Genomic DNA, 24,657 nt, shown 5'->3' with positions numbered 1-24,657 from the left:
CTTCAACCCTAAATATCAATGTCAGACGTTAATTTATGACTTTAATATCCAAGTCAAGGGGGCATGATTACATGTTAAGAAACTTTCTGATAAAAACCAAAATAAAGGTTAGAAAGTTAGAACCAACGCTGTTTATATTGTTTTTATAAAATTAATTAGAGTTAAACTTAATTTAGATGTTATTAGCGTTAAAATACGACAATAGGATGTTAAAGAACAATTCTGAAAATACATGATAAGGAAAGTATTACTGAAATGCTGACGATGATCAATGCCACAATGCTGCACAAATTGCTTTTCAGTTTTCTCATTAGAACTTCCCTCAAGCATGTGAAATGAATATTAAAATAATAGAAGAAGAAATATGGTCAAATTGATTATAATGTTTTAATGCTTTTAAAAGAATATAATTCCCATAATTATAAATCGTAAAAGTATGGAATCGATGGAAAAGTAATATATTAAAAAAATAAACAACAAGGAAACGAGACATGATTCCTAACTGAAAATGACGATGAGCATCTATTGACTTTACACTTTACAATTGTCCCAAAAATCTTAGTTGTTGCTTATTTTTTTCTTCCCCTGTTGTTTAGTTTAATTTCACTAAAAGGAAAACAATCAATCGTTGCCATGTAAACATTGAAAGTACAAAAAAATGATGGCAAGATATCGAACCACAGGACAAACGTTATTTGAGTTTTTTTTTTCTAAGGCTAAAAGCATTATTCTGTAACTATAATGAAAGCTGAAACACTAGAAAGAAAGTCATCAGTTCTGGAGCTGGTTGATTTTGTACAAGTTACACTACTTGTCTCTTGGCCGTTGCTGGGTTTGGTCACGTCTATTGTATTCTTGGTCGAGAGATGATGCTAAAAAGTCAGCTCCGATTCTTTCAAAGTAAGCCTCCCGTTCCTGTTGGCTACGAGGAGGCGGGATGGATCTGTAACTATCTTCTCCTTGCACAGGCCACTCAAATGGGATTCTACCCTGAGAGATCAAAAACCACGAACCAAGAATTAGAAGAAACACAACAAAAGCGTTACCTTACATGACAAGTCATCTTAGTTGGTGTATAGATATACCAAAAACCCTAAGAGAGATTTGATGGGGTTTCACACCTGAACTGATGGCATGTGAATTCTTGAGACATCTTCATACCCCAACCTCGAGTTTGAACCATTACCACTCGACATGCCACGACCGTAGTAATCAGAACCGTGAGAAGAAGGACCAGTAGAGGTACCACCACTCGAGTTTGATGGAAAATGATTTCTTGAGACATCTTCATACCCAAACCTTGAGTTGCTGCCACTCAACATGCCACCACCGTAAGCAGAATCGTGATAAGTAGGAACACTAGAGGTAGCTGACAGAGGCAAGGTACTGTTTCTGTACGGAGCAAACACTGAATTCAGAGACTCATAAATGGAAGTGTCGTTCGGTTCTAGCCACGTGTAAGGAGACCCCATCATACTTCCATGATGCGCCAAAGTGTTGCTGTTACTACCACCACCACGTTGCTGAAATGGTGCTGATGATGGCACGTTGTATCTCTCGTTCTGTGCTTGGCGCCAAAAGTAAGGAGAGTTCATCACATTACCATATTGCTCTATAGGAACCTCATGACCCAGAGAGTTATAGCGGTTCATGGCTTGTTGATTATTAATATGTGGTTCAGAGATAGGATAGTTTCCAAATGCCTGCAAAATTTAAAAAAATCAAACCAAAATATAATTCAGACAAGTCGTTTTTTAAGGATGGAAAAAAAGATTTGATGCTTTATGAGAGAAAAAAAAGAGTTTACATCAGTGGCAATGCTTTGTTGTCTTGTAGGCATTGGAAAAGCTGAGTGTTGAGGATTTCTAGCAGCACCAGACTCAGTAGATGAGTTAGAGATTGGATTATTAGTAGCATCTGGCTTCAAGGGAGAATCATCAGCCTTGAGAGGAGCTTTAGTTACATTCTGTTTTGGTGGTCCATATACACCCCTCAAAACTTCAGCCATTGGTGGCCCAGTAGCAGATATTATCCTACTTTCTTGTCTCTTAGGTTTGACGTTTGTTAATAAAGGCCTGCAAAAGACACAATGAATGTCACAAAGCGAGATACAGTCATTGTTCAATGGAGACAACAAGTACCACAACTCCAGGAAGATAGATACCTAGAAGATGGCACGGACAAGGGAGGAATCAAAGTAATTGGGACACTCCTGGATTCACCGTTTGTTACAGCACTGCAAAGACAAAGGATAGAACAAAGAATGTCAAAAAAAAAAACAGCCATCGTTCACTGGCAGAAGTAAAACAACTACAGGAAGATTTTGATACCTAGAAGATGGCACAGGCAAAGAAGGGGCTGCTTCATTGGAGCTAATTGGCACACTCCTGGTTTCACCATTTGTAACATCACTGCATGGACAAAGGAATGTTGTTACAAGCGAGATACAGCCATTGTTCGCTGGTATGAGGTACCACAACTTCAGACAGATAGAGATACCTAGAAGATGGGACGGACAAGGGAGGAACTGCTTCACTGGAACTAATTGGCACACTCCTGGTTTCACTAACATCACTGCAAAGATAAGGATAGAGCAAGGAATGTTATAACAAGCGTGAAACAGCCATTGTTCACTTCAAACAGATTGATACCTAATAGATGATGGCACAGGCAAGGAAGGGGCTGCTTCATTCGAACTAGTTGGCACACTCCTGGCTTCACCATTTGTAACATCACTGCAAGAAAAGCGCAAAAGAAAAAAGAAACTTTAATTGACAAACTTAAAACATGTGACAAAGAAACTAGCAGAAAAGGTCATGAAACGAACCTTTGAGTTGGAACAAGGACAGTTGAAGAAGTAGTAGATGAATCAGGTAACTGAGTACTGGCTCCTTGCTCATTACTCCTCTCTGAACCAAACGCACATTGTTACTTGATGGACAAGAAATCACAAAGCAAAGAAGAAGACAACGGTTCTTTAGGGTCTTTCCAGAAAGAGATAAATAGCTGTTGAGTTAACCAAAGCAAGAAAAAGAAACCTTGCTGAGAAAGAAGACGATCGATGGCAAAGTTTTGGTTCATATTGCATTCTAGAAGCGCTGCACGGATCTCTTGTTCGGAGTGTTCCCTGAATATTTCCTGCAAACTCTGAACCGCCTTCGCCATGGCTACCTCCGCCGCGTTTACGTCGTTGGCTACGTCCTTCGCGCGCTTTTTGCTCGCTTTCGATTTTCCCATTTTCTTTCGGAGTCGCGATTCTACACGCAGAAGAGAGAACGAACAAAAAGGATTCTCTCTCTCTCTCTCGCTTCCCTTTGGCTTGAGTATCAAGAAACCTTCTTTCTCTTTTCCCTCTCTCTCTCTCTCTCTTTCAATCTTTGGGCTTTTTTATACTGAACGGTTTTGTGAAACGGGGGAAAATATATTTAAATCTAATACTATAAAATAGACCCCAACTCTCTTTTCCTCTTGCCACGTAAGCAAATAGTGCAAGGAGAAGCCGCCACGTGTTCTATTTTTAAAACGTTGCGTATCATTAACTCTTTTACATTATATTTTTGGGCTTTGTATTTGGGCTTTATGATTCTATATGTTGATCGAGACGAAAGCGACCAAACGTATTCTTCCTCGGTTTCAGAACGATTTTAGGGTTCGTCCTCCTCTTTCCCGTGAACTTCTTAGACTTCAGCGTCCCACTCTGGTCCATTGATGGAATCTTTTGGTCTTCCAGATGGCACTCAACTTTGGATCAAGGTCCCTATCACCTCTTCACCTCTGATTTTGTTTTCTAACCATCTTGAGATTTCTGTGTATACTTTCCGAAAATTGAGTTTCTCAAGAAAATCTGAGTTTCAATTGTGTTTCAAAGTGTTTTATTTATTTTACGTCACATTCAATCCAGTAATATCGTATTTTATTAAACTTTTTTTGTGGAGTTGTGGATTAGATTTCCGATTTTTGATTGATTCCAATTTCGGTGAGGGTTGATCTAGGGAATAACTCAGCAGAATCTCATCATCAAAAGCCAAGGAGCATCTCAAAGTATCATCTAGCTTCCGAGTATGCTGTGACGGATCTCGATCAGCCGCAATCGACGTATTCATCCTAATCGTCATTATCATATCTTATGGGTTCTTGATCATTCCTTGCAGCAAATTCATCACCGTCAAAGCCGTTTTTATCAATTTGGCTGCAAGACGACTTCACAAGAATGGATTGGTACGGAAACAAAATTTTAAGTTTTTTTTTCTTTTTTTTTTCTCTCTTCCCCTCTGTTTTATGTGTTCTCCGTTTGTGTTGTGGCAAAGGGCTCGGTGGAAGTTGTGTATATGAGAAGCAGTGCTGCATATCAAGCTATGAAGAGTTACATCAACGTACAGTTAGCGGAAGAGACTGTAGCTCACCGCCAAGCCCGTGCTTTAGAGCGTGTATGGATTTGCAATCAGAATACTGCTGAGATCTTTAGTGATGCTAAATACAATATCTATGATGCTGATAAGACTTAGAGCGTGTATGGATTTTGCAATCCTTTTTTGCAATCCTTTTTTCTTTGGCTTTGTGATTGGTCCTTGAATCAAGTAATGTGTCTTTGGAAAAGTGGATTTTGTCCTGACTGGGGTCATGCTAATGCAGTTATCTTATTGTAGAATGATGGACCAGATTGAAGCTTTTAGTCAGAGGTAGATATAGAGGATACTTTAATGCTGGTGGGAGCTTTGTAGAATATGTTAGCAACAAGTAAGTCAAGGTGCAGATCAAACATTGGTTTAACGTTTGAGAAACGTGAGCAATATCAAATGCACAATTTGAAAGAGAGTCAGAAATTACAAGTCTGGAAATGGGCACACATCTTCAAGACTCTATCAGTAAATGTATACAATAATTATAAGGTGATTTATATTGCTATCAACTGGCCAACATCTGAGTAAAAAGGAATATTGAGAGGGTATTAGAAAGTTGAGTGACCTTAAATATGTTATCTTTTATCTCTTAGTTGATTATGTATTGTTGTGATCTATAACTCCAAGTTCGTCCTCGATTGTTTAATGATATTCTATAAGATTATGTTAATAATGCCACAAAAATAAATTTGATGTTGTGACAAAATATTTTAGAAATTCAACTTAAAAAAAAACTGAAAAATAAATTATGTTTTAAAAATATATAATTTCATTTTTTTTGTATTTATCGAAACATAATAAAATTGATATAAAAACTAAAAACTATCAGAAATTAGCTTGATCATCTTGGTTAACTCTGAAAAATATAAAAAATCATATTAATTAAATATTTGAATATCAAAACTTCATATCGTAAAGCAAAATGAAAATCAGTACCAAAAGAAACTATAAATAAAAACAATTTAAAAGAAAATTAAATTGATATTTAGAATACTTTTATGGAAAATTTATATAAAAGTTATCTCTTACAAAAATCAATATAAAAGTTTAACTAACAGAACTAAAGACATAATGGTTTGATTGGTAAGAGCTGTGATTTCATTTTTTGGCCGTAGAAATATTGTTGTGATTTTTTTTGCTTTGTTTCTAGAATTTTAATTTTTAAAAATCTTTAAATTTGAGTTGCAGGTATTTGCATCTTCAGATCAATTATAAAGACATGAATTTAAAGAAGTGTTGTGGACTTTAAAAAGGGTTGTGAGCTTTAAAAAGTATAAATCAAGACTACCTATTCGGGTTGTAAAAATAATATTAAAATATGATCTAAATAAAAATTAAATTGATATCTAGACTACCTATTTCAAAAATATTATCTCCAATATAAATAAGGCTATATTTTGAGGTTGGAGTTGATTGAATCTTAGTATATGCAGACGGTGGATATCAAATTACTCTGAAGTTTGAGTTGACTGAATGTTTTGAATCTTATCTCCAGTGTATAAAAGGTACATGTATCTATAATATATGATTGAATCTTACACATGTTTTACCGAATTACCGTTTTAGCAATAGAAATTTCAGCTGGAGTTGTAATCCATGCCACATCTGACTTAGCATGCAGTTCCTTGGATTCTCAGCAAATAAAAATGCGTCTAAGCTAATGGTGAAATATAAACAAAGAGACAAGGATTTTGTGCATACGGTGGAGGAGCTACCAGGATTGCAATGGTTAGACTAATAACAATAACCTTCACACTGGCTACACCATGGTTCAGATGCAATTTCATACCTGAAGGTTAGCATATCAGCTAAAAGGAAAATTTGAGGAGGCAGATGAGTTTGGTTGAGCGTTGTCATATTTTCACATAGTTGACAACTCAGACAATGGTCTCATAGATACATGTTTCGATTTACTTTATTTTTGTAACCACAAATTTCCTGATATATTACAGTTTGTTTGAGGCTTCAAGCAAAGATATTGTGATTTAATATAACTCAGTTATTCTCCGAACTTTCTTCTCAACTCATAATTGTAAATATAAGTGATACATCACAATCAATAAGTGATAGGACTGTCCCGTAAATTTCACTTTGATAAAGGTCAGGATTGTTTCTCTGCGTATGCTATACTGATTAAAACACAACAACATGAACAAGCAGACGGAAACTGAGTTGATGAGAGTTGATGATCAGCACTTCGTTTATTAGGCTTCAAATGATTTTCTCAAGAATATTTGAGATACTCTTTCAATTCCACATGCTTTAGATTTGTAGTTTTAGTTTAAATTGTCACTATGTGTTCATTAATCATTTTTTGAAAAAATATTTCATTAATCATATATAAGTGTGACTCCTCATTTCATGTAGACTACATATTTCGTTTGATTTTTTTTTTCCAATTTTGTTGATCATAGCGACGAATGCACAAATTATTATATGGTTTTGTATTTCCTGCTTGATTTTGTGTCAACTAATTAGAGATGCATGTGAATATTTTCTCTTTTGATGTTGCACAAATTCGACTTAACTTATTTTTGTTTTCCTTGGTTCTCAATTACACCAGTCGCAAAAGAATCATAAGAAAAATTGGCTTAAATCAAAAATGAATACAATTCCGTAAATTTAGAAATAAATTTAAAAAATATAATTGACAAAATACCATATCCCGCCCGTAGGGCGGGTTTTCTCTAGTTAAGTAATATAGAAGACGCTGCTTTCCAAACTTTATTGAACAAATTATCGACATTCAACATCAATTTCATTCTATTTTGGGTAACGATTGTAAATTTTGAAACTTTATACTTTTATAACTGATACATTAAAGTATGAGGACAGATTTGCAAATACTTCTAAATGCTGGTGGTAAAACTGTAAGGAAACAGAATATTTTCCCTATATATTAATGTGTCACAGACTATAAGCTTAGAATTATTTTCAAACTATAAGCTTAGAACTATTTTCTAACTCTGATTATCCCTTATATACACAAACTATTATGTGTGCATTTCCAAATACGAATTTACAAGACAGTCGTATACAATTATGAATAAACAGAATGACCAAATCAAATATATTTTTTACTCTATCAAGATTGAGATACACAATATTTCCCTTTTTAATTTTGCAAATTATATATGAACATGAAATTATTTATAATTGTATTTTAACGTAAAACTCACCCTACGCGCAGGTCTCAATCTAGTAATATTTTTAAATCTAAATACATAAAAACACAAGGACATATTTGCAAATACGTCTAGATACTGCAGGCATAATTGTAAGGACTTGTCAAAAGAAAATAAGCATCTTGCTTGCAAATTAAGTTTCTGGTAAATTGTAACCATTCATGATGAAACATTGAAACGCAGCTACCAAAATATGGGTGTGTTCAATACAAAAGAAAACATTACGGGCTTAAATTAATTTACAGCTAACATGAAGGACTAACTAATAATAATAAGAAGTCATATTGAAATCTCTGACTGAGAAACAAAACTCTAAAGTCGTGTCCTTTAATGGTGACTACGGAGGTTAGCACCGCCGTCTCCGGTATGGAACCAACGTCTCCGCCTCCAGAATCAGACGGCTCTACTGGTAAACCCTATTACAGAATGATTCCGCCAATACTCTAAAGAAGCGAGTAGAATTTCAATAAGTCACCTCATTGAGTTTCATCTGCAGATTTTCTAGACAACGATAGGCTAAAGGAATCGTTTTCAAGTGCAAGTCTTGATTTTGACGATTGGACTTTGTTAATCTCCGAAGTAGAGACTTCGTTCCCAGTAAGTCCTTGCAAAGTTGAAAACTTTGGGTTACATTTATATATTTGAGTTTACGATGCTTTCTTGTTATTGTAGGATGATATTGAGAAGCTGTGTTTAGTTTACGATGCTTTCTTGTTGGAGTTTCCCTTGTGCCATGGCTATTGGAGGAAGTATGCTTACCATAAGATACACTTATGCACTCTTGAAGATGCTGTTGACGTTTTCGAGCGAGCAATACAAGCAGCTACTTATTCTGTAGATGTATGGCTCGACTATTGCACTTTCGCTGTTGCTGCGTATGAAGATCCTCATGATGTTTGTAGGTATATCTGAATTTTATTGGTATGCTTTGTGTTCCTTCTTTGAGTAATGTAGGTGATGATAGGCTTTTCATTCGACTTTATCTATTGTTATTATCTTTTGCTTACGTTACATAAACATATTCTTGCAGATTATTTGAGAGGGGGCTTTCATTTGTTGGGAAAGATTATTCTTGCTGCGCTCTCTGGGACAAATATATAGAGTTTCTCTTGGGTAAGAAGCAATGGAGTTCACTGGCACACGTATATCTCCGGACCCTGAGATATCCATCCAAAAAGTTGGATTTTTATTACAACAAGTATGTACTTTCACACTTGTTCTTCTATAATGACAATTATAATGTTCTGTGGCTTTAAGTTTTTCCATTACTTTTTTTTCCAGCTTCAGAAAGATTGCAGCTTCTTTGAAAGAGAAGATTAAATGTAGAATAGATGTTAACGGAGACCTTTCTTCAGACCCAATGGAAGAAGATTTGGTCCCTACACGTCACAGTGATGAGGAGATCTCTGTTGTTATAAGAGACTTGATGGGTCCTTCCTCTAGCTTGGCTGTGGCAAAAGCACTGCATGCATACTTGTCAATTGGGGAACAGTTCTATCAAGATTCAGAGCAATTGAAGGAAAAAATAAGTTGCTTTGAGACGCAAATCCGCAGGCCTTATTTTCATGTAAAGCCGTTGGACACTAATCAGCTTGACAATTGGCATAAGTATCTGAGCTTTGCAGAAACATATGGGGACTTTGATTGGGTACTTATGCTTAGCTTTTACTCCTTTCTTGTTTATATTTTTAAAACTTTTTTTAATTTCTAAATTGCAGGCTATTAAGCTTTATGAGAGATGCTTAATACCATGCGCTAATTACACTGAGTTCTGGTTCCGCTATGTGGACTTTGTTGAAAGCAATGGTGGAAGGGAGCTAGCAAACTTTGCATTGGCTCGAGCATCACAAACTTTTGTCAAGGTATATGGGATTACGATTGCTTTTGTCTATCAGAAGGAATATGAACCACTAGGACCTTACATTCACTTGACGCCCTTGTATTTTTTTTTATTGTAGAATGAATCTGCTATCCATTTATTTAATGCACGGTTCAAGGAACACGTTGGAGATGCATCTGCCGCTTCTGTTGCTCTGTCTCAATGTGGCGAGGAGCTTGGTGTTGGTTTTGTTGAAAATGTAACTAAGAAGGCTAACATGGAGAAGCGTCTGGTATGGATAATACTATCGGTACCATTTGGTTTTGATGACTCAGTGCTCAAGAGTATCTGAATATTTCGTGATCCATGTAGGGTAATTTTGAAGCGGCTTATACTACATACAGGGAGGCTCTGAAGAAAGCATTCGTTGGAAAAGAAAACGTAGAAACCACCGCACTGTTGTATGTTCAATTTTCTCGTCTCAAGTACATGGTAAGTATTGTTTTGACCCATGAAGATTTTATAGCCTCAGTCACTAAAATGTCATAATATAGAGTTCTGGGGACTGTTTGGGTCACTACCTTACCTTACCTTCAATGCATTTGCACATTTTCGAAGGTTTCTTAATCTGACGACTTGCTTTATTCTTAGATAACAAACAGTGCTGATGAGGCAGCACAGATTCTGATAGAGGGCAATGAGAAAGTTCCTCACTGCAAATTACTTCTAGAGGTATGTAACGTGTGTTTATGACTGAAGGTTCAAATCCCATTTGGAATTATAAGTCTCCTCTCTAGCATATATTAATTCAATCTCTGTTATTTTTTTTGCTAACAGGAGCTTATAAGACTCATGATGATGCATGGAGGGTCTCGACAAATGGATTTGTTAGATCCTATCATAGATAAAGAAATATCTCATCAGGCTGATTCCTCTGGTGGTCTTAGCGCAGAGGACAAGGAGAACATATCAAATTTATACATGGAGGTATTTCTTGTTTGTGGCTTTTTCTGTTTCATTTTCTTTCAATATCTTGATTGCATTGAATGTGTTTGATACTTAGTAATCTCTCTCTATTTTGAGCAGTTCATTGACCTCTCTGGAACCATACATGATGTGAGGAAGGCTTTGGGTCGACACATTAAATTATTCCCACATTCTGCCAAAGCGAAGTTGCATGAGTCCCGTCCTTTAGGGAATTCGCTCAGAGAGTTGATTCAACGAAGAGAAAAGACTCGTGAGTGCTTGAATCAGGACCTATCAACAAACAAAGGCACTGGCAGCAAAGTTGTTTCGCCACTAGAAGAAAAGAAAGACTTGCCTCTGAACTCTGATGCTGTGCTGTCTGACTATATAAACACCGAGCCTAATATGGAGTCTCACGTTGAAGGAACCAATAATGTTGCAGATAGGGAGAAACTCTGCGAGTCACAGAGTGATCTGTCTACGGGACTAAAGTCGGATGAAGATGGTGAACGCTCTCGCGAAGTAAGCCTACCAATACAAGCCACGCCAGAACCTGGTTTTGTCGCTAAACAAGCTCACTTCTCTTCCAGCTCAGTAGATACTGTGAAATCTGATGCTATAGAGATCCAACCTAGTGGCTTTAGAAGTCCCCAAAGTCACCACAACCAAGAGTTTATCAGGCAAGCTAATCGAAACAGGTTCCAGAGAAGAGATTTTAACCAGAATCATAGAGATCCCAAACCTCGCTCGCAGGAGAGACCTCCCCAGATGTCATATTCTAGGCAGCAGATGGCTGTTGCTCCTCGAGACAATCCCTCAGTCTCACAGAGTCTGCAGAACCAGTCTCAGTACTCTGCGTCCCAGCTGCATCCCATGGCTCAGCCATCCTATGCTTATCCTCAAGCCCAGATTCCTGGACAGCACATGAGTGTAGCCTCTTCTGACAATCCAGCAGCAGCAGTGCAAAGCTCATTCTCACAGATTCCGCAGAACCAATATCAAGCCTCTGCAGCTCAGGTTCAACCATCCTTTGCTTATCCTCAGTCTCAGGTTCCTCAGCATCCAGTGCAAAGTAATGACCAACTAGAAGGTCAGATGCAGAGCAACGAAGCTTACAACCAGATGTGGCAACAATATTACTATTACAATTACTACTACCAACAACAACAACAGCAACAGCTTGTGTCTGAACAACCACAACCATATCAGAATCCTCACCCGCAACTAGATCCGAATCTCGTCTCAAAACAGTATCAAGCTCAAGCTGGAACTCAGCACCCGCTATCTCAACAGGTGGAACAACTCAATACACATCAACATAGCCAAGAACCACAAAATCAACAGCAAATCCAATACCAACAACAACAACAACAAGATTGGTTTCAACAGCAGCAACAATGGCAACAACAACAGGAACAGTATCATCTCTATCTTCAGCAGCAACAGCAGTTGCAAGGAGAAGCAAAAGGCGATGAACAGAGACCCTCCTCTGTGCCACAAAGGGACAGTGATGTTCAAAAGGTAGGCTTCGAACTTCGCATCTTTTGTTATCATACTAAAACAACTTTTACTAAATGATATATATGATATTCTTGTAGAGTGGAGAATCTGGAGGACGTGAAGTAGAACACTCTTCTGACACTTCCATCACCTCCATATGAGTTTCATGAAAGTCTTTAATTGTTGCAGATCATTGTGTTGTGTATTTAAATTTTTAAAGCATACTTTTCATTTAATATTTTTAAGTACATTTCCGTAATTTTTAAAATTTAGAAGAAGAATCTTAAGTCGAAAGTTATTAAAAGTTGAAGGGCTTGGACACGCGTCAAATTACGTGTGAGAGTATTCCAGCTGGGGTTATAGTAAACACGTGTAGATTTGGTATTGGAGTAGAAGCGCCCACCAAAGGAACGATTCGTAGCCGTCGATTGGATCCAATAGGAGCCGTCATAAGTCTGTATTGACCGTTCGTGGAAGTTTTGCGAGAGAGAGAGAAAGAAACCCAGAGAGAGAGACCCCTCCTCAAGTAGTAGAGAAAGAGACCACAAATCAATTAAAAAAACAAAACAAAAGAAGAAGAAGAAGAAGAGAAAGCTCTCTCTCTCTCTCTCTCAGAGGTCGGTCTTCGTCTTCTCCTCCAAATTTCGATCGCTTCCTTCCTCTGTGTATGTTTCGTTTGAATTTTTCTTCAGCTTTACATTTTTTTTTTCTGTGTTGTTTGACTTTCAGATTATTCCTTATTAATTGTGCTGGAGAAAGAGTTTTAATTTGTTATTTTTTCACTTGTCTATGGTAAGCTATAGTTTGAATTTTAATTCTGCCGAAATTGTTTTTTTTTTTTTTTTGGTTTGTAAACTTTTTTTGTTATATTCGCTATTCGAGTTTAGCTTAATGATTACTTGATTCGATGTAAGTGTGTCTCTCTGATTTAGAGTTGGAATTGTAGTTTTAGTCAAGTTTGAGTTTTGTTTTCTCTGATTGATTAGCTTAAGACCTATATTAATTAGGGTTTTTCCCTGTGTAAGATTCTGGGTTTGCTGTTTCTAATACGTTGACTTTTGGTTCCATTTCAATGCTCTGTATAGATTCTTTTTTTGGGGATTTTGGGTTTTGATTATTCCAATGGTCTCTGTTTTTTTTTTTTGCAGCATATGTTTGTTGGCTTGATCCTTCGATAAGAAGGCCTTGTTACACATAAACGTGCTCAACCCGAGGTCGCTGAGATAGAGAGCCAATGCCATATATAGACATGAAGAGCAAAACAAGCAAGCCTCTTGGTGTCGTCTCTAAGAAACCTAAACCAACTATTAGAAATTCATCCTCTCTCTCCAAACTCTCAGGGCACTTGGAAAGCATCACAACAACAGTTACTCTTACTTGCCAAGACGATGCCAAACAGCAGCAACTTGGTAAATGTTTTTTTTTTTCTCTTGTTGAAAAAGTATTGGTTTATTTGGGTTCTTCTCTCTTTCTGATGATCGTGTCTGTTTCTTCAGGTTCGGATACTTTTGCTCGGGATGTTGAAACCAACGAGCCCGCTGAAATGCTTGTTGAAGACGCTTCTCAGTCTCAGGCGTTTGCTTCTTCCGTTGATGCTTCTGAATCTGTCGCAAAAATGGTATTATTTGATATATGTAGCTCCTTTTGTTTATCTTCTCACAGATGCTTGGTGAGTGACATTTTGTTATTCTTGTGCAGGAGATGGCTTGCAACTATATAGCAAACTCGGACACAATATTTTCACCTGTTTTGAATGATGAACTCGATGGAACTGATCGAGGTATCTGTTACTGGTTCACTTTCGATCTAAAATTTACTTTATCTAATACAAGAAACATAATAACTTTGTGTCTCTCAGTTTTTACGGCAGGAAACTCTGTGCACTGGGAAATTCCCAGGTGGGGAGGCGACGAGAGCACCAACAAGATTTGCTTTGACAACCAAACATGCAACGTTTCTGATTTCTTTATATCAGACGTTCTCATTGCGAGCTTGCCCTTTGACGAGAGTGGAAACAATGATGCTTTCACCGAGATAAGCCCCTTGCCTCATTTCATCTTCCCAGAGCAGTACATGTTACTACCTTACTTGGAAGATGGAGCAGCCAACACAGATGATGTCAAGTCAGATGCTGATAACAGGATTACTCTCGATAACCATGACTTCTTTCTGGCGTTCAACCGGACAAGATCACACAACATGCAACCGGAGGATCTTGCTGAATCTGAACAAGCTGATGATTTTGATCCTCAGCTATTTATAAAGAATCAGCCGGAACTATCGGACGTTGTGTCCAGCTATTGGCCTAGGGATACCCTGAGAAAGAAGGATGTGACTCTTGTCCTTGATTTGGATGGTATGTCTTCTTATTTGATTATGATTTGAGTTTGACTTGTCCTTTCATGGTAGTCCTTATAATGAGCTCATTCGTTATAACAGCTGTTCCTTGAACTTTGTGTCGTATATTGACTTTGTTTGGAAACTGAATGTGTTTGACTTATTTCTTAAGTATAGATTGGTTGTATGATTCAAATTCTAAACTTGGTATCACCCTTTACAATTTTGTCTACTCAACTTACTATATGTCTTTCTCTCTCAAATGCAGAAACTCTGGTCCATTCGACTCTGGAATCGTGCAGTGGTGCAGATTTTTCCTTTAGAGTCTTTTTCAACATGCAAGAGAACACGGTCTACGTGAAGCAAAGGCCACACCTGTACAAGTTCTTGGAGAGGGTGGTCGAACTGTTCCATGTCGTTATCTTCACGGCTAGCCACAGCATCTATGCTTCACAACTTCTAGATATCTTGGACCCAGATGGAAAGTTTATATCGCAGCGTTTTTATCGAGACTCGTGCATTCTTTCGGAAGGAATTTACACCAAGGATTTAACTGTTCTGGGTCTTGATTTGGCCAAAGTGGCTATAATTGACAACTGTCCGCAGGTACTTCATCTGTAGATTTTCCATGGATCTTGTCAGTTTATTTTGCATCTGGTGTTTCTTTATACTTATTATACACCAGATGATTCTAAAGCGTTATAGACACTCAAGTTTTTCCTGTTGATCATCTAACTCTTTGTCTTTTATGTGTTTCAGGTGTACAGGTTGCAAATAAATAACGGGATCCCTATCAAAAGTTGGTATGATGATCCAACTGATGATGGTTTGATTACTATACTTCCCTTCCTAGAGACTTTGGCTGTTGCTGATGATGTTCGGCCTATCATTGGCAGGAGATTTGGTAACAAGGAATAAGAGCTTCCTTCTCTCTTTTTTTTTTGTCTATATACATCGAGTGCAGATTCTGATTTCTCTCCTTTGGAATTTTAGTCATAAAATGGCCCTTAATTTTTAGTTCTTCAACCTCCTTTTAGGTCTGTTAATTAGGTAACCAAAGAATAAGCTCGTCTGAGTCTAGTGAGAGTAAGTGTTCCTTGCTTGCTCGCTTTTTTTAGAACCTTCTGAATAGAAGAACTAGTCGTGGGCTAATATCCTAATCTATTACTGGTTCTTCTCTGCCAAGATAGATCTTGCAGTATGTTACAAATGTACAGATGGTTTAAGCTGAGATAATGGATGTGTATAAATGAGTTCTTATTGAGTGAAATCATTTTGGAAGTTGACACCAGTTGCGTTCATGTCTCTCTCTTTGAACTTCTCTTATACTGATAGTTAAACCTTCTTTTTAGTTGCCTTTTACCAGTAATATAAACACGGAGAATGCTATGCTAATAATGCAGAAGTTGAGCTTGATTCTTCATCGAGCTTGTATGGTTTATTGTAAAGTTTTTAAGCAAAGTTATTACACTTTGCGCATCTGGCCGTTGCAAATTCAGATTAGAAATCATACTTCGAGGTGGGAGAATACTGAAAATGCCATGATCGATTCAACTCCATGGTATATATGTATATAGTCTTGTATCCTCGTAAAAGTTTTCATGATTTTGCATGCCTCATGTGCAGATTTATCATCGAACGAAGTAACGAACCCTAACTATATTATACGCTTTAAGGAAATGACTGAGTAAGTGTGTTACATCCGTTTTTACTTGTCAATTGTTTTTTCTCTCTAACAGCTTCCTTTGCTTCTGGCTTTTTGTTTCCCTCTTTATATCTAACCTTGTGGTTTGCCTTAGCTGAAGCCATGTAATCTTTATACTAAAAGCTGTTTCCCAGTTTGTTAACTCAGTCCAAACGTGTTCCTGTCTTCTGATTCATGTAGATAATAAGACTTATAATACACACTCACACTCGCAGATGATCAATAATAATATGTACTATCTCAGTTCCAGTAGTGTTGTTGATCAGTTTCTGAGGGTTGCTTGTTTTGTTCTCCATGTGTGTGCTGTGTGATTGGTTTTAAGTTCATTAGTGTGTTTGATCTTTGATGTCGTCCGAGTGAATATCCCAGCAAGCAGAGCTCTGCTGAAACCAATCTCAGGCACTCTGTTTTCCCATGAAAGTAATATTTTTAACAGTTGGAATTGTATAATCTGTGAAAAGAGATTTCATCAGTCTCTAGACTTTTTATTCTCGTCGTATAGTAAACATTCCACATCTTTTGCAGAGAAACTTTTCGTCAATCATTCTATAGTCCACACTATGAAAACCTTTGTACAGTTATAATCTATATATAGTCCACCAACTACACACACTTCCAAATCTAAAAGACATTTTACAATCACGTGGTCCGATGTCAACCGGTTTTTCTACGGTATTAAGTATTAACTCGACTTTAACGGTTAAAATTAGAACTCGGGTTATGATGTAAATCGGACCGTCACAAGAAGAGTGATTCTCAGTCGGACAGTGGTCTTGTCTAACTAAAAAAAAATTTAAAAAATTAGAATTGAGACGACAACTGAAACACTCTGAGTCGCTCAGAGTCTTTCACCAGAGATAATAATTTGGTCATTATCCATCCACACGCACCATTGCAACTGAAGTCTTAGGAAGAAGAGAAGATGCTGAGAGCTTGTGCGCTTCTCTGTTCGTCTACACCAATCACTTTCACACCAGTTCAACTATTCAGCCCCAACAACACTTCCCTTCATTTCCAAACCTTCGAACTATCTCGTCCCGTGTCCGCTTCGACTCGTGCTCCTTGTCACTTCAGCCTCGTGGGGACTCGTGGAAGATGTAGCTTCACCGTTCGTAGCACCGGTACTTACGTTTCTTTGAAATTTTGGCTTAAAAAAGAAATCTTTAACAAGTTGATTATCGAGTAATTTTGATTTTTGTTTGAATATATTTTGATTTTTTTAAAGCTTCTTGGCAACAGGAATATTGAAATGATTGTAGTGTTAATTTGATTTGTTCTCTGTGGTCTTTGACCTTTCAGCTACTGAGGAAGCAGTGGAAACCAGTAGTGACAGTAAGCTGGACTTGGTTGAAGTCGGGTTCTTGTCTGGTGTTCATGGCCTTCAAGGGGAGATTTGCATCAAACCAAACACTGATTTTCCTGATTTACGTTTCTCTAAGGTAACACTGTTTACAACAGAAGAGAAAAACTAAGTTTGAGTTTTTATTTCATCCCCATTCTCTTTGACATTTACCTTTCCTTTGATGTCATTAGCCTGGTAGAAGATGGCTAAAACAACAGTTGATGGGACAAGATAAGATTGATGAGGTTGAGTTAGTTGAAGGCAGACCTCATCCCGCTCAGAAGAGTTGGATTCTCAAGTTTCGAGGGTTAGATGATGTTGATCAGGTAAGCTTGTAAATGGATACCGTATGAGAGCTTCAGAAGATACAGTTTGTGATGATTTGTTTTCCTTTAGGTGAGACAACTCGTTGGGGCAACTCTTCTTGCTGAGGAAGATGATCGTCCTGACCTTGATGATGGAGAGTTTTACAGTCGTGATCTTCTAGGCATGAGAGTTCTTCTCAAGGTCTAGTATTTGGATTTGCCTCTTATATCGTAAATGTGAAAAGTCTCTGGTCTGAATCAGTCATGCATTGTACAGGAGACTGGTCAACTTGTTGGAACTGTTGCTAATGTTTTCGACAATGGAGGAAATGATCTTCTACACGTCTTGCTTGATTCATCGATGGAAGCCTGCAACGGGACTGCAAAGACTAACCAGCTCGTATGGATACCTTTCGTAGATGCAATTGTCCCCGATGTTGATTTAGAAAGAAGAGAGATGTACATAACTCCCCCCAAGGGACTCCTCGAGGTTAACATGCGAGCTGATGAACGATCCAAGAAAGAAAGACGCCAGCTTGTGAGGCATATTCTTCTGCGCTCTTTCATATTGAACACGTTAGTTAAGATCTTTCTTTTGTCTCTTAAACTTCACGTTCTTTCAGGAGTGGAAAGAAAGAAAAAAACAGCAGAAGCGGCTTATTGCTGCTAAGAAGAAGTTATGTGAGTTGGAGCAGAAGCATGTGTTTGATGGATTAAGGTTCGGAGAAAAGTCTCAGAGGAGTTTGCTTGCTGATCATATCCTTGACGTTAACTCCACTCTGCTTCAAAAAGCTTTGCAAAGTATTGAGAATTCATCCAAGAAGAGGTAAATTAACTCTTTAAGAAACTTCACAACCATTACGATAAGTCTGTTTTTCTCATTTTGGATCTTGCTGAAATTAGATGGAACGTAACTGAGGAAATCAATGCGCTGAGAGCTAGAGAATCGGACTGGACTCTAAATGTATCCCGGGAATGCCTTAGTTTTGACGCAAGTAAAGAGAAAGTTGGTGATAACTTCAGTTACCTTCAGCAAGGGAAGAGTCTGTTCTCTGAGGGAAAAGTTTCTATCTGTTTGGTTCTCAATGATCATGAGACCGAACAACTGGAAGGTGAGGATGGTCCAGTCTCCTACCTTCAGACGCTACTTGACGATGAGCAGCGGTTCCTAAAGGTTAGCTGATATTTAAAATCATTCTGTCATTTAGTGATGCTTATACTAGATAGCTCATGGGGTTACATGCAGGAAGAAGAACGTGCTTGTGTACCACTCATTATTGTTTCCCCTGAACATGCAATTGAAGATCTGCGGAACCTTTTTCAGGAAAATGATTATTTTGGATTCGAATCAGATAAGGTGAAAGGCTTTAATCCCTCCAAGGATAGTTTTGCATTTCCTTATCAGATTCTATTCTAACAAAGCTCATGTTTTTGCTAACATCTCTAGGTATGGTTTCTCAAAGAAGAAACACTTCCCGTAGTGTGTAGCTCACCAGAGGAACCGAAAAAGCACAAGATTTTGATGAAATCTCCATGGGAGATACTCAAGTCCCCTGTTGGCTCTGGAGGAGTCTTGAGCGTCCTTGCTTCACATGGAATCACAGACTCTCTTTCCAGCCTAGCAATTGATTTTCTTCAGGTATCAGATTATTAATCCAACTCATATCAAGAAAAGTTTGTTCCCCACTGACTTTCACCTTCAAAATTGGCATCTGTCATAGGTACACAGCATTGAAACAAGATCACAAACTCCGCAGCATTACATCAACCAAATGCTAGTTGGATTCGTGAGCACAAAAGGAGGAGAAATTGGGATTCAGGTGACCGAAGAATCTGAAGTCAAGAACATGGAAATGACATTCACACTGAAGTTTCTGAAAAGATTGAAAGGCAAAATTGAGTTTGAAGCTGTGATGAAGATGAACTCACATGTTCAGATGGTTGAGAAAGAGTGGGTCGAGTCCGTACCAACAGAACCAAACTCGTTTGAGTTTCGTTCTGATGTTTACAGTGTCTTGAGTGAGTGTTCATCACCAGCTAAGATCTGTTTGATGAACATCACAGTTTAGAACATGTATATGATATTGTTCCTTTTTTTTGTTTTTCCTTTTCTTCCTCACCATCTAAAAGCTTTTACAAAGACAAGACAAGGACAAGCCTGAATTTTAAACAAGATACATAAAGTTTAGATGTTAGATTCACATATCTTCTAAAAATATCTTCTAAAATTTTTGATTATCCAAATATTTGAAATTAAAAATTAAAATTTTAAATTTCTAATTATTATTTAAAAAATTATAACAGTGTAAAAATAATATATATATTTTTATATAATATAACTAACCGCAAAATTGCGGGCAACCACCTAATACCTCCGGTAAACTAATTATAAATTTTCAATTTTAATTTAGATATTTTTAATTTAGTAAAAAAGGAGAGAAGAAAGTCTCTACATATTGGGGGTGATAGCCAAATTCAAATTTTCTTTAGTATCTTGCAGTTTAAAATGGGCCATAACGTGGGCCTAAGCCCAAATTGATGTGTGATCAGAAACCCTAGCGTCCACCTATAAAAAATTATTTGCGCAGTGAAGGAGAGACGCCTTCGAGATCTTCACGCAAGAAGCAGAAATGGCGGTTCCGTTGCTAACGAAGAAGGTCGTGAAGAAGAGGTCTGCCAAATTCATCAGACCCCAGAGTGATCGCAGAATCACCGTCAAGGTACCAACTTCTCAGTTCCTTTTCATTGCTACTAGCTCATTTAAACTTTCGAATTGATTGGACTATTGATCTTGGTTTGATTGAATCATGGTGATGTTTGTGACATGTAGACTATTGTTTCTAATGCGATAATGATTATTTATTAAAATGTAGCTTGTTAATTTTTTCTAAATATGTAACAATGCCCTTAGGTATCTGGTGGCTAGAATTTAACTATTGTTTCTGGTCACTTCGTTTTTTTTCTAGGGCATAAAGTAAAATCTCTTACAGGTCTTGCGACACAGTTTGCTTTAGTTCCATAAGCTTACTGTTACTTTAATCCTGTTTACATTTCAGATTCTCCGACAATCTACTTAATTTTTCATAACTGCATTGTTCCTTTTTTTAAAGCTCTGACGTGGTTTGTTTTGTTATTGTGTTCAGGAAAGCTGGAGGAGGCCAAAGGGTATTGATTCCAGGGTGAGGAGGAAGTTCAAAGGTGTCACCTTGATGCCCAATGTTGGTTACGGATCTGACAAGAAGACCCGCCACTATCTCCCTAACGGATTCAAGAAGTTTGTTGTTCACAACTCTGCTGATCTCGAGTTACTCATGATGCACAACAGGTACATACTCTCCTCGTAACAATCGTCAATCTCTGATATATTATTGTTAATGCGGCCAAGAATATAACTCGATGGCTTTTCAGGACTTACTGTGCTGAGATTGCATCCAATGTATCAACAAAGAAGAGGAAAGCCATTGTGGAGAGAGCTTCCCAGCTTGACATTGTCGTTACCAACAGGCTTGCTAGGTTGCGTAGCCAGGAAGACGAGTGATGGATGAAAGCCCCTATGTTTCTTTTATCTGTCATTATTGGCAATTTCTCAGTTTATCATAACTTCTTTTTGCAGATTAAAGAGTTGACTGAATGTTTTATGGTTTCTGGTTTTAATATATTACCAACTCACAATCTTTTCTTACATTCAACAAAGTATTATACACAAAGAAGCATAACGGATGAAATTTCAAACCTTCAAGTTTGAGTAGAAACGATACTTCCAAAATATAACGCTTCTAACGTGTTCGGGAAAAAAAAGAAGCCTCGTAGTTATTATTGAGATCAAGAATAGAACTCAAAATCATTTAACCGGATCTTGAACCATTGTGATTTGGTTAAACCGTTAGTAAACCGAACTCTAATCTATATTATTCGCCAATGTTGAGTATCGTAGAAAAGATGAGAGGCGCCATTTTTCAAAGATTTAGATTTCGAGCATTCTCCTTCTCCTGCTTAGATTCTCACGTTGTTCATGGGAGTTGCTACAGGAGCTTCTCAGCTGCCACAGAGCTCCGGAGTCGCGAAGTTTCGATATGTAATCACTTGCAAAACCGTAGACTCGACGAGGCTCGAGAGGTTTTCAACCAGGTTCCGTCTCCTCGTGTGAGTCTCTACACCAAGATGATCTCTGGATACACGAGGAACAACAGATTGGTCGATGCGTTGAATCTGTTCGACGCAATGCCTGTGAGAGATGTTATCTCATGGAACTCGATGATCAGTGGCTGCGTGGAGTGTGGGGATATGGATACTGCGGTGAAGCTGTTCGATGAAATGCCTGAGAGAAGCGTGGTTTCGTGGACAGCGATGTTGAATGGGTTTCTTAGGTCTGGGAAGGTTGAGCAAGCGGAGGGGTTGTTTTCTCAGATGCCTGTGAAAGATACTGCAGCGTGGAACGCGATGGTTCATGGGTATTTACAGTTTGGTAGAGTAGACGATGCTTTGGAGTTGTTTGAGCGAATGCCTCGGAAGAATGTGATTTCCTGGACGACGATGATCTGTGGGTTGGACCAGAATGAAAGGAGTGGAGAAGGTCTCGTTTTGTTCAGGAACATGCTGGGTTGTTGCATTAAGGCGACTTCAAGAACATTCACTTGTGTAATCACTGCTTGTGCAAATGCTCCAGCGTTTCATATGGGTACACAAGTTCATGGCTTTATTATCAAGTTGGGTTTTTTATATGAGGAGTATGTATCTGCTTCGCTTATAACGTTTTATGCAAACTGCAAAAGAACAGAGGATTCGAGGAAAGTGTTTGACGAGAAGGTTCATGACCAAGTTGCTGTGTGGACTGCTTTATTGTCAGGTTATAGTCTGAACAAAAAGCATGAAGATGCCTTGCGTGTTTTCTCAGAGATGTTGAGAAACAGTATCTTACCGAATCAGTCAACATTTGCTAGCGGATTAAACTCGTGCTCTGCTTTGGGATCATTGGATTGGGGTAAGGAGATGCATGGCGTTGCAGTGAAACTTGGTTTAATAACTGATGCCTTTGTGGGTAATTCTCTAGTTGTCATGTACAGTGACTGTGGAGATGCAAACGATGCCGTTATGGTGTTTACGGGCATCTTAAAGAAGAGCATTGTCTCGTGGAATTCAATAATTGTTGGCTGCGCGCAGCACGGGCGTGGTAAATGGGCTTTTATCATATTCGGTCAAATGATTAGATCAAACAAAGAGCCAGATGAGATTACTTTCACTGGCTTGCTCTCTGCTTGCAGCCACTGCGGGTTTCTACAGAAAGGAAGAAAGATTTTCGAATACATGTCAAGAGGACCAAATCACATCGATAGAAAGATTCAACACTACACTTGTATGGTAGATATCTTGGGAAGAAGCGGGGAATTGAAAGAAGCAGAGGAGCTTATTGAGAGCATGCTTGTGAAACCTAATGAATTGGTTTGGTTGGCTTTACTCAGTGCTTGTAGGATGCATCATGATGTTGACAGAGCCGAGAAAGCTGCTGCTGCCATTTTTCAGCTGGACTCAAAATCAAGCGCTGCTTATGTCTTGTTGTCTAATACATATGCTTCTGCTGGTAGATGGTCGAATGTATCGAAATTGAGAATAAAGATGAAGCAGAAGGGGATAATGAAGAAACGTGGGAGCAGTTGGGTTGTGTTTAAAGGGAAAAAGCACGAGTTTTTCTCAGGTGATCGACCAGATAGCTTGAGAATATATGAGAAGTTGGAGTTTCTGAAAGAAAAGTTGAAGGAGCTTGGCTATGTACCTGATTATAGATCTGCTTTACATGACGTTGAAGACGAACAGAAGGAAGAGATGTTGTGGTATCACAGTGAGAGGCTTGCTATTGCGTTTGCGTTGGTTAATACAGTCGGAGGAAATGCAGTCACAGTGATGAAGAATCTACGAGTTTGTGAAGATTGTCACGCAGTGATTAAGCTGATCTCAAGAGTTGTGGGACGTGAGATTGTTTTAAGGGATCCAACTCGGTTTCATCATTTTAAGGATGGGATATGTTCTTGTGGAGATTATTGGTAGAAATTAAAATGATTTCTCTTTACAGATAACTCAAGACACTACTGATCTGCGCTGCAGCCAAACCCGGAACGTTTTTAGGTATCAATAGTGACGCAGAACGTCACAATTTGATTCAGGAGACGTTACTATTCAATGATGACTGAGAATTGAATAAGTAACTCGATAGTTTTGTTTCGTGTACTTCTAAACGTCCCTGGCTGTATAACTGGTCCAGGTAGAATAACGTAATGACATGTGGCTTCTGAGTTCTGATTTTTCTAGGAGGAGTTGTCAGTACTAACATTTTCTCTGCTTTCACACTATAACATTGAATCCAAATTATAAGAGGGAGCGTCTCAGAACTAGAACGAGGATCAGCTGAAGAAGTAGAAGCGGAAGTTAAATTGTGAAAGGTGTGTGGTTAATATATGTAAGAACAATTACACCTGGATGATTTATTATATGGTTTCATGTTTTGGGAACATATGCGGGTGCAGAATCTGAACAGTACCAGAACCTGGAAAACTGCAGATTTGAGACCCGACGATGAAGTTCAGAGCTCAAGTTTCGAATCCTTTGTGCTCAGATAGCTCCGGGTATTGTCTTTGTTTATAGCGGTAACTATATATAACTGCGTAACAGGGCAGAGGAGCATTTAACTAGATGAACCTAAGAACATATTCTTCCATGAATGCAGATGGAGGTTGAAGCAGCAGGTTTATTACAGAGCGATTTCCGTACTAATACTCGGAATGGTTATACTGACCAATTTCAAGACAGGTTATGGTGCTGAGAATTGATATTCCATGTGGATGACTAGGCCTTATAGACTAAAGCTACTTATTTAAAAGTGTGTTATGCAAGGGTTTTGGACCTATAACCTCCTATTCATACAGAAAGCAAGATAATAATAGTTCTTGTGTTGAATGTCTCTGTTACAGACAATAAATAAAGACTGAAGATATTTTAGTTTCGTTTTCCCAAGTTTTTAGTAACAGTGACTTCCAGCCAGTGTTTGATAGCTGTTACTTCCTACACACGTCTCTTTCCTTCTCCAATTTTTTGAAGGAAGAGTGG

General features: G+C 38.1%; 7 protein-coding genes across 10 annotated transcripts; 5 read left to right on the top strand and 2 right to left on the bottom strand.

Annotated features, from left to right (window-relative positions):
* Window positions 1-562: 562 nt before the first annotated feature.
* On the bottom strand, window positions 563-2,231 carry LOC106398591. Its single transcript, XM_048781405.1, has 4 exons — window positions 2,165-2,231; window positions 1,808-2,075; window positions 1,122-1,703; window positions 563-990 (listed from the first exon to the last, which is right to left on the bottom strand). The coding sequence occupies exons 2-4, from the start codon at window positions 2,006-2,008 to the stop codon at window positions 808-810; spliced, it is 966 nt and encodes a 321-aa protein (XP_048637362.1). The 5' UTR covers window positions 2,009-2,075; window positions 2,165-2,231; the 3' UTR covers window positions 563-807.
* A 404-nt stretch (window positions 2,232-2,635) lies between these two features.
* On the bottom strand, window positions 2,636-3,299 carry LOC125610046. Its single transcript, XM_048781702.1, has 3 exons — window positions 3,039-3,299; window positions 2,828-2,909; window positions 2,636-2,735 (listed from the first exon to the last, which is right to left on the bottom strand). The coding sequence occupies exons 1-3, from the start codon at window positions 3,235-3,237 to the stop codon at window positions 2,636-2,638; spliced, it is 381 nt and encodes a 126-aa protein (XP_048637659.1). The 5' UTR covers window positions 3,238-3,299.
* Window positions 3,300-7,840: 4,541 nt separating this feature from the next.
* Window positions 7,841-13,127, top strand: LOC106400662 (pre-mRNA-processing factor 39-2-like). Of its 2 annotated transcripts, XM_022688016.2 has the most exons (14): window positions 7,841-7,994; window positions 8,082-8,182; window positions 8,258-8,487; window positions 8,616-8,783; window positions 8,867-9,233; window positions 9,304-9,447; window positions 9,544-9,696; window positions 9,777-9,896; window positions 10,056-10,136; window positions 10,242-10,391; window positions 10,491-11,891; window positions 11,969-12,487; window positions 12,600-12,662; window positions 13,019-13,127. In XM_022688016.2, exons 1-12 carry the CDS (start codon window positions 7,916-7,918, stop codon window positions 12,029-12,031), a joined length of 3,057 nt encoding a protein of 1,018 aa, XP_022543737.2. In that variant the 5' UTR covers window positions 7,841-7,915; the 3' UTR covers window positions 12,032-12,487; window positions 12,600-12,662; window positions 13,019-13,127. The 2 variants fall into 2 exon arrangements, with proteins under 2 accessions (XP_022543737.2, XP_048637360.1); XM_048781403.1 differs by lacking the exons at window positions 7,841-7,994; window positions 8,082-8,182; window positions 12,600-12,662; window positions 13,019-13,127 and having other exon boundaries at window positions 8,279-8,483; window positions 11,969-12,157.
* On the top strand, window positions 13,039-16,161 carry LOC106400665 (CTD small phosphatase-like protein 2). 2 transcript variants are annotated; one of them, XR_007339960.1, is made up of 7 exons: window positions 13,039-13,279; window positions 13,367-13,488; window positions 13,569-13,650; window positions 13,729-14,226; window positions 14,476-14,813; window positions 14,967-15,768; window positions 15,834-16,161. XR_007339960.1 is itself a non-coding variant. In XM_048781404.1 (6 exons), the coding sequence occupies exons 1-6, from the start codon at window positions 13,105-13,107 to the stop codon at window positions 15,123-15,125; spliced, it is 1,374 nt and encodes a 457-aa protein (XP_048637361.1). In that variant the 5' UTR covers window positions 13,039-13,104; the 3' UTR covers window positions 15,126-16,161. The 2 variants fall into 2 exon arrangements, 1 of the variants encoding a protein (XP_048637361.1); XM_048781404.1 differs by having other exon boundaries at window positions 14,967-16,161.
* Window positions 16,162-16,728: 567 nt separating this feature from the next.
* BNAA06G35980D lies at window positions 16,729-19,681 on the top strand. Its single transcript, XM_013841028.3, has 10 exons — window positions 16,729-17,033; window positions 17,212-17,351; window positions 17,446-17,580; window positions 17,651-17,761; window positions 17,837-18,097; window positions 18,183-18,385; window positions 18,463-18,733; window positions 18,806-18,916; window positions 19,007-19,198; window positions 19,281-19,681. The coding sequence occupies exons 1-10, from the start codon at window positions 16,835-16,837 to the stop codon at window positions 19,626-19,628; spliced, it is 1,971 nt and encodes a 656-aa protein (XP_013696482.2). The 5' UTR covers window positions 16,729-16,834; the 3' UTR covers window positions 19,629-19,681.
* A 431-nt stretch (window positions 19,682-20,112) lies between these two features.
* On the top strand, window positions 20,113-21,243 carry LOC106397261 (60S ribosomal protein L32-1-like). Its single transcript, XM_013837846.3, has 3 exons — window positions 20,113-20,279; window positions 20,703-20,884; window positions 20,968-21,243. The coding sequence occupies exons 1-3, from the start codon at window positions 20,190-20,192 to the stop codon at window positions 21,095-21,097; spliced, it is 402 nt and encodes a 133-aa protein (XP_013693300.2). The 5' UTR covers window positions 20,113-20,189; the 3' UTR covers window positions 21,098-21,243.
* Window positions 21,244-21,454: 211 nt separating this feature from the next.
* LOC106399181 (pentatricopeptide repeat-containing protein At5g46460, mitochondrial) lies at window positions 21,455-24,553 on the top strand. Of its 2 annotated transcripts, XM_048781402.1 has the most exons (4): window positions 21,455-23,815; window positions 23,927-23,993; window positions 24,078-24,176; window positions 24,278-24,553. In XM_048781402.1, exon 1 carries the CDS (start codon window positions 21,478-21,480, stop codon window positions 23,599-23,601), a length of 2,124 nt encoding a protein of 707 aa, XP_048637359.1. In that variant the 5' UTR covers window positions 21,455-21,477; the 3' UTR covers window positions 23,602-23,815; window positions 23,927-23,993; window positions 24,078-24,176; window positions 24,278-24,553. The 2 variants fall into 2 exon arrangements, with proteins under 2 accessions (XP_048637359.1, XP_013695103.3); XM_013839649.3 differs by having other exon boundaries at window positions 21,455-23,993.
* The last annotated feature ends 104 nt before the right edge of the window (window positions 24,554-24,657 follow it).

Source organism: Brassica napus, chromosome A6 (assembly GCF_020379485.1).
Source record: "Brassica napus cultivar Da-Ae chromosome A6, Da-Ae, whole genome shotgun sequence".
Lineage (NCBI taxonomy): Eukaryota > Viridiplantae > Streptophyta > Magnoliopsida > Brassicales > Brassicaceae > Brassica > Brassica napus.
The sequence above is the reverse complement of the archived record's forward strand: the minus strand, read 5'-3'. Positions and strand labels throughout refer to the sequence as shown.

Bases quoted from the DNA above. Each gene is read 5' to 3' on its own strand.
- LOC106398591 (XM_048781405.1), bottom strand. From the start codon at position 2,008: ATGGCTGAAGTTTTGAGGGGTGTATATGGACCACCAAAACAGAATGTA. The intron at 1,704-1,807 runs GTAAACTCTTTT...TAAATTTTGCAG, and splicing joins AACAAAGCATTGCCACTGAT to GCATTTGGAAACTATCCTAT. The intron at 991-1,121 runs GTGTGAAACCCC...TTGATCTCTCAG, and splicing joins TTCACATGCCATCAGTTCAG to GGTAGAATCCCATTTGAGTG.
- LOC125610046 (XM_048781702.1), bottom strand. From the start codon at position 3,237: ATGGGAAAATCGAAAGCGAGCAAAAAGCGCGCGAAGGACGTAGCCAAC. The intron at 2,910-3,038 runs GTTTCTTTTTCT...CGTTTGGTTCAG, and splicing joins TCGTCTTCTTTCTCAGCAAG to AGAGGAGTAATGAGCAAGGA. The intron at 2,736-2,827 runs GTTCGTTTCATG...CTTTTCTTGCAG, and splicing joins GTCCTTGTTCCAACTCAAAG to TGATGTTACAAATGGTGAAG.
- LOC106400662 (XM_022688016.2), top strand. From the start codon at position 7,916: ATGGTGACTACGGAGGTTAGCACCGCCGTCTCCGGTATGGAACCAACG. The intron at 8,183-8,257 runs GTAAGTCCTTGC...TTGTTATTGTAG, and splicing joins AAGTAGAGACTTCGTTCCCA to GATGATATTGAGAAGCTGTG. The intron at 9,897-10,055 runs GTAAGTATTGTT...CTTTATTCTTAG, and splicing joins TTTCTCGTCTCAAGTACATG to ATAACAAACAGTGCTGATGA.
- LOC106400665 (XM_048781404.1), top strand. From the start codon at position 13,105: ATGCCATATATAGACATGAAGAGCAAAACAAGCAAGCCTCTTGGTGTC. The intron at 14,227-14,475 runs GTATGTCTTCTT...TCTCAAATGCAG, and splicing joins TCTTGTCCTTGATTTGGATG to AAACTCTGGTCCATTCGACT. The intron at 14,814-14,966 runs GTACTTCATCTG...TATGTGTTTCAG, and splicing joins TAATTGACAACTGTCCGCAG to GTGTACAGGTTGCAAATAAA.
- BNAA06G35980D (XM_013841028.3), top strand. From the start codon at position 16,835: ATGCTGAGAGCTTGTGCGCTTCTCTGTTCGTCTACACCAATCACTTTC. The intron at 17,581-17,650 runs GTAAGCTTGTAA...GTTTTCCTTTAG, and splicing joins GGTTAGATGATGTTGATCAG to GTGAGACAACTCGTTGGGGC. The intron at 18,734-18,805 runs GTTAGCTGATAT...GGTTACATGCAG, and splicing joins ATGAGCAGCGGTTCCTAAAG to GAAGAAGAACGTGCTTGTGT.
- LOC106397261 (XM_013837846.3), top strand. From the start codon at position 20,190: ATGGCGGTTCCGTTGCTAACGAAGAAGGTCGTGAAGAAGAGGTCTGCC. The intron at 20,280-20,702 runs GTACCAACTTCT...TATTGTGTTCAG, and splicing joins ATCGCAGAATCACCGTCAAG to GAAAGCTGGAGGAGGCCAAA. The intron at 20,885-20,967 runs GTACATACTCTC...ATGGCTTTTCAG, and splicing joins TTACTCATGATGCACAACAG to GACTTACTGTGCTGAGATTG.
- LOC106399181 (XM_048781402.1), top strand. From the start codon at position 21,478: ATGTTGAGTATCGTAGAAAAGATGAGAGGCGCCATTTTTCAAAGATTT.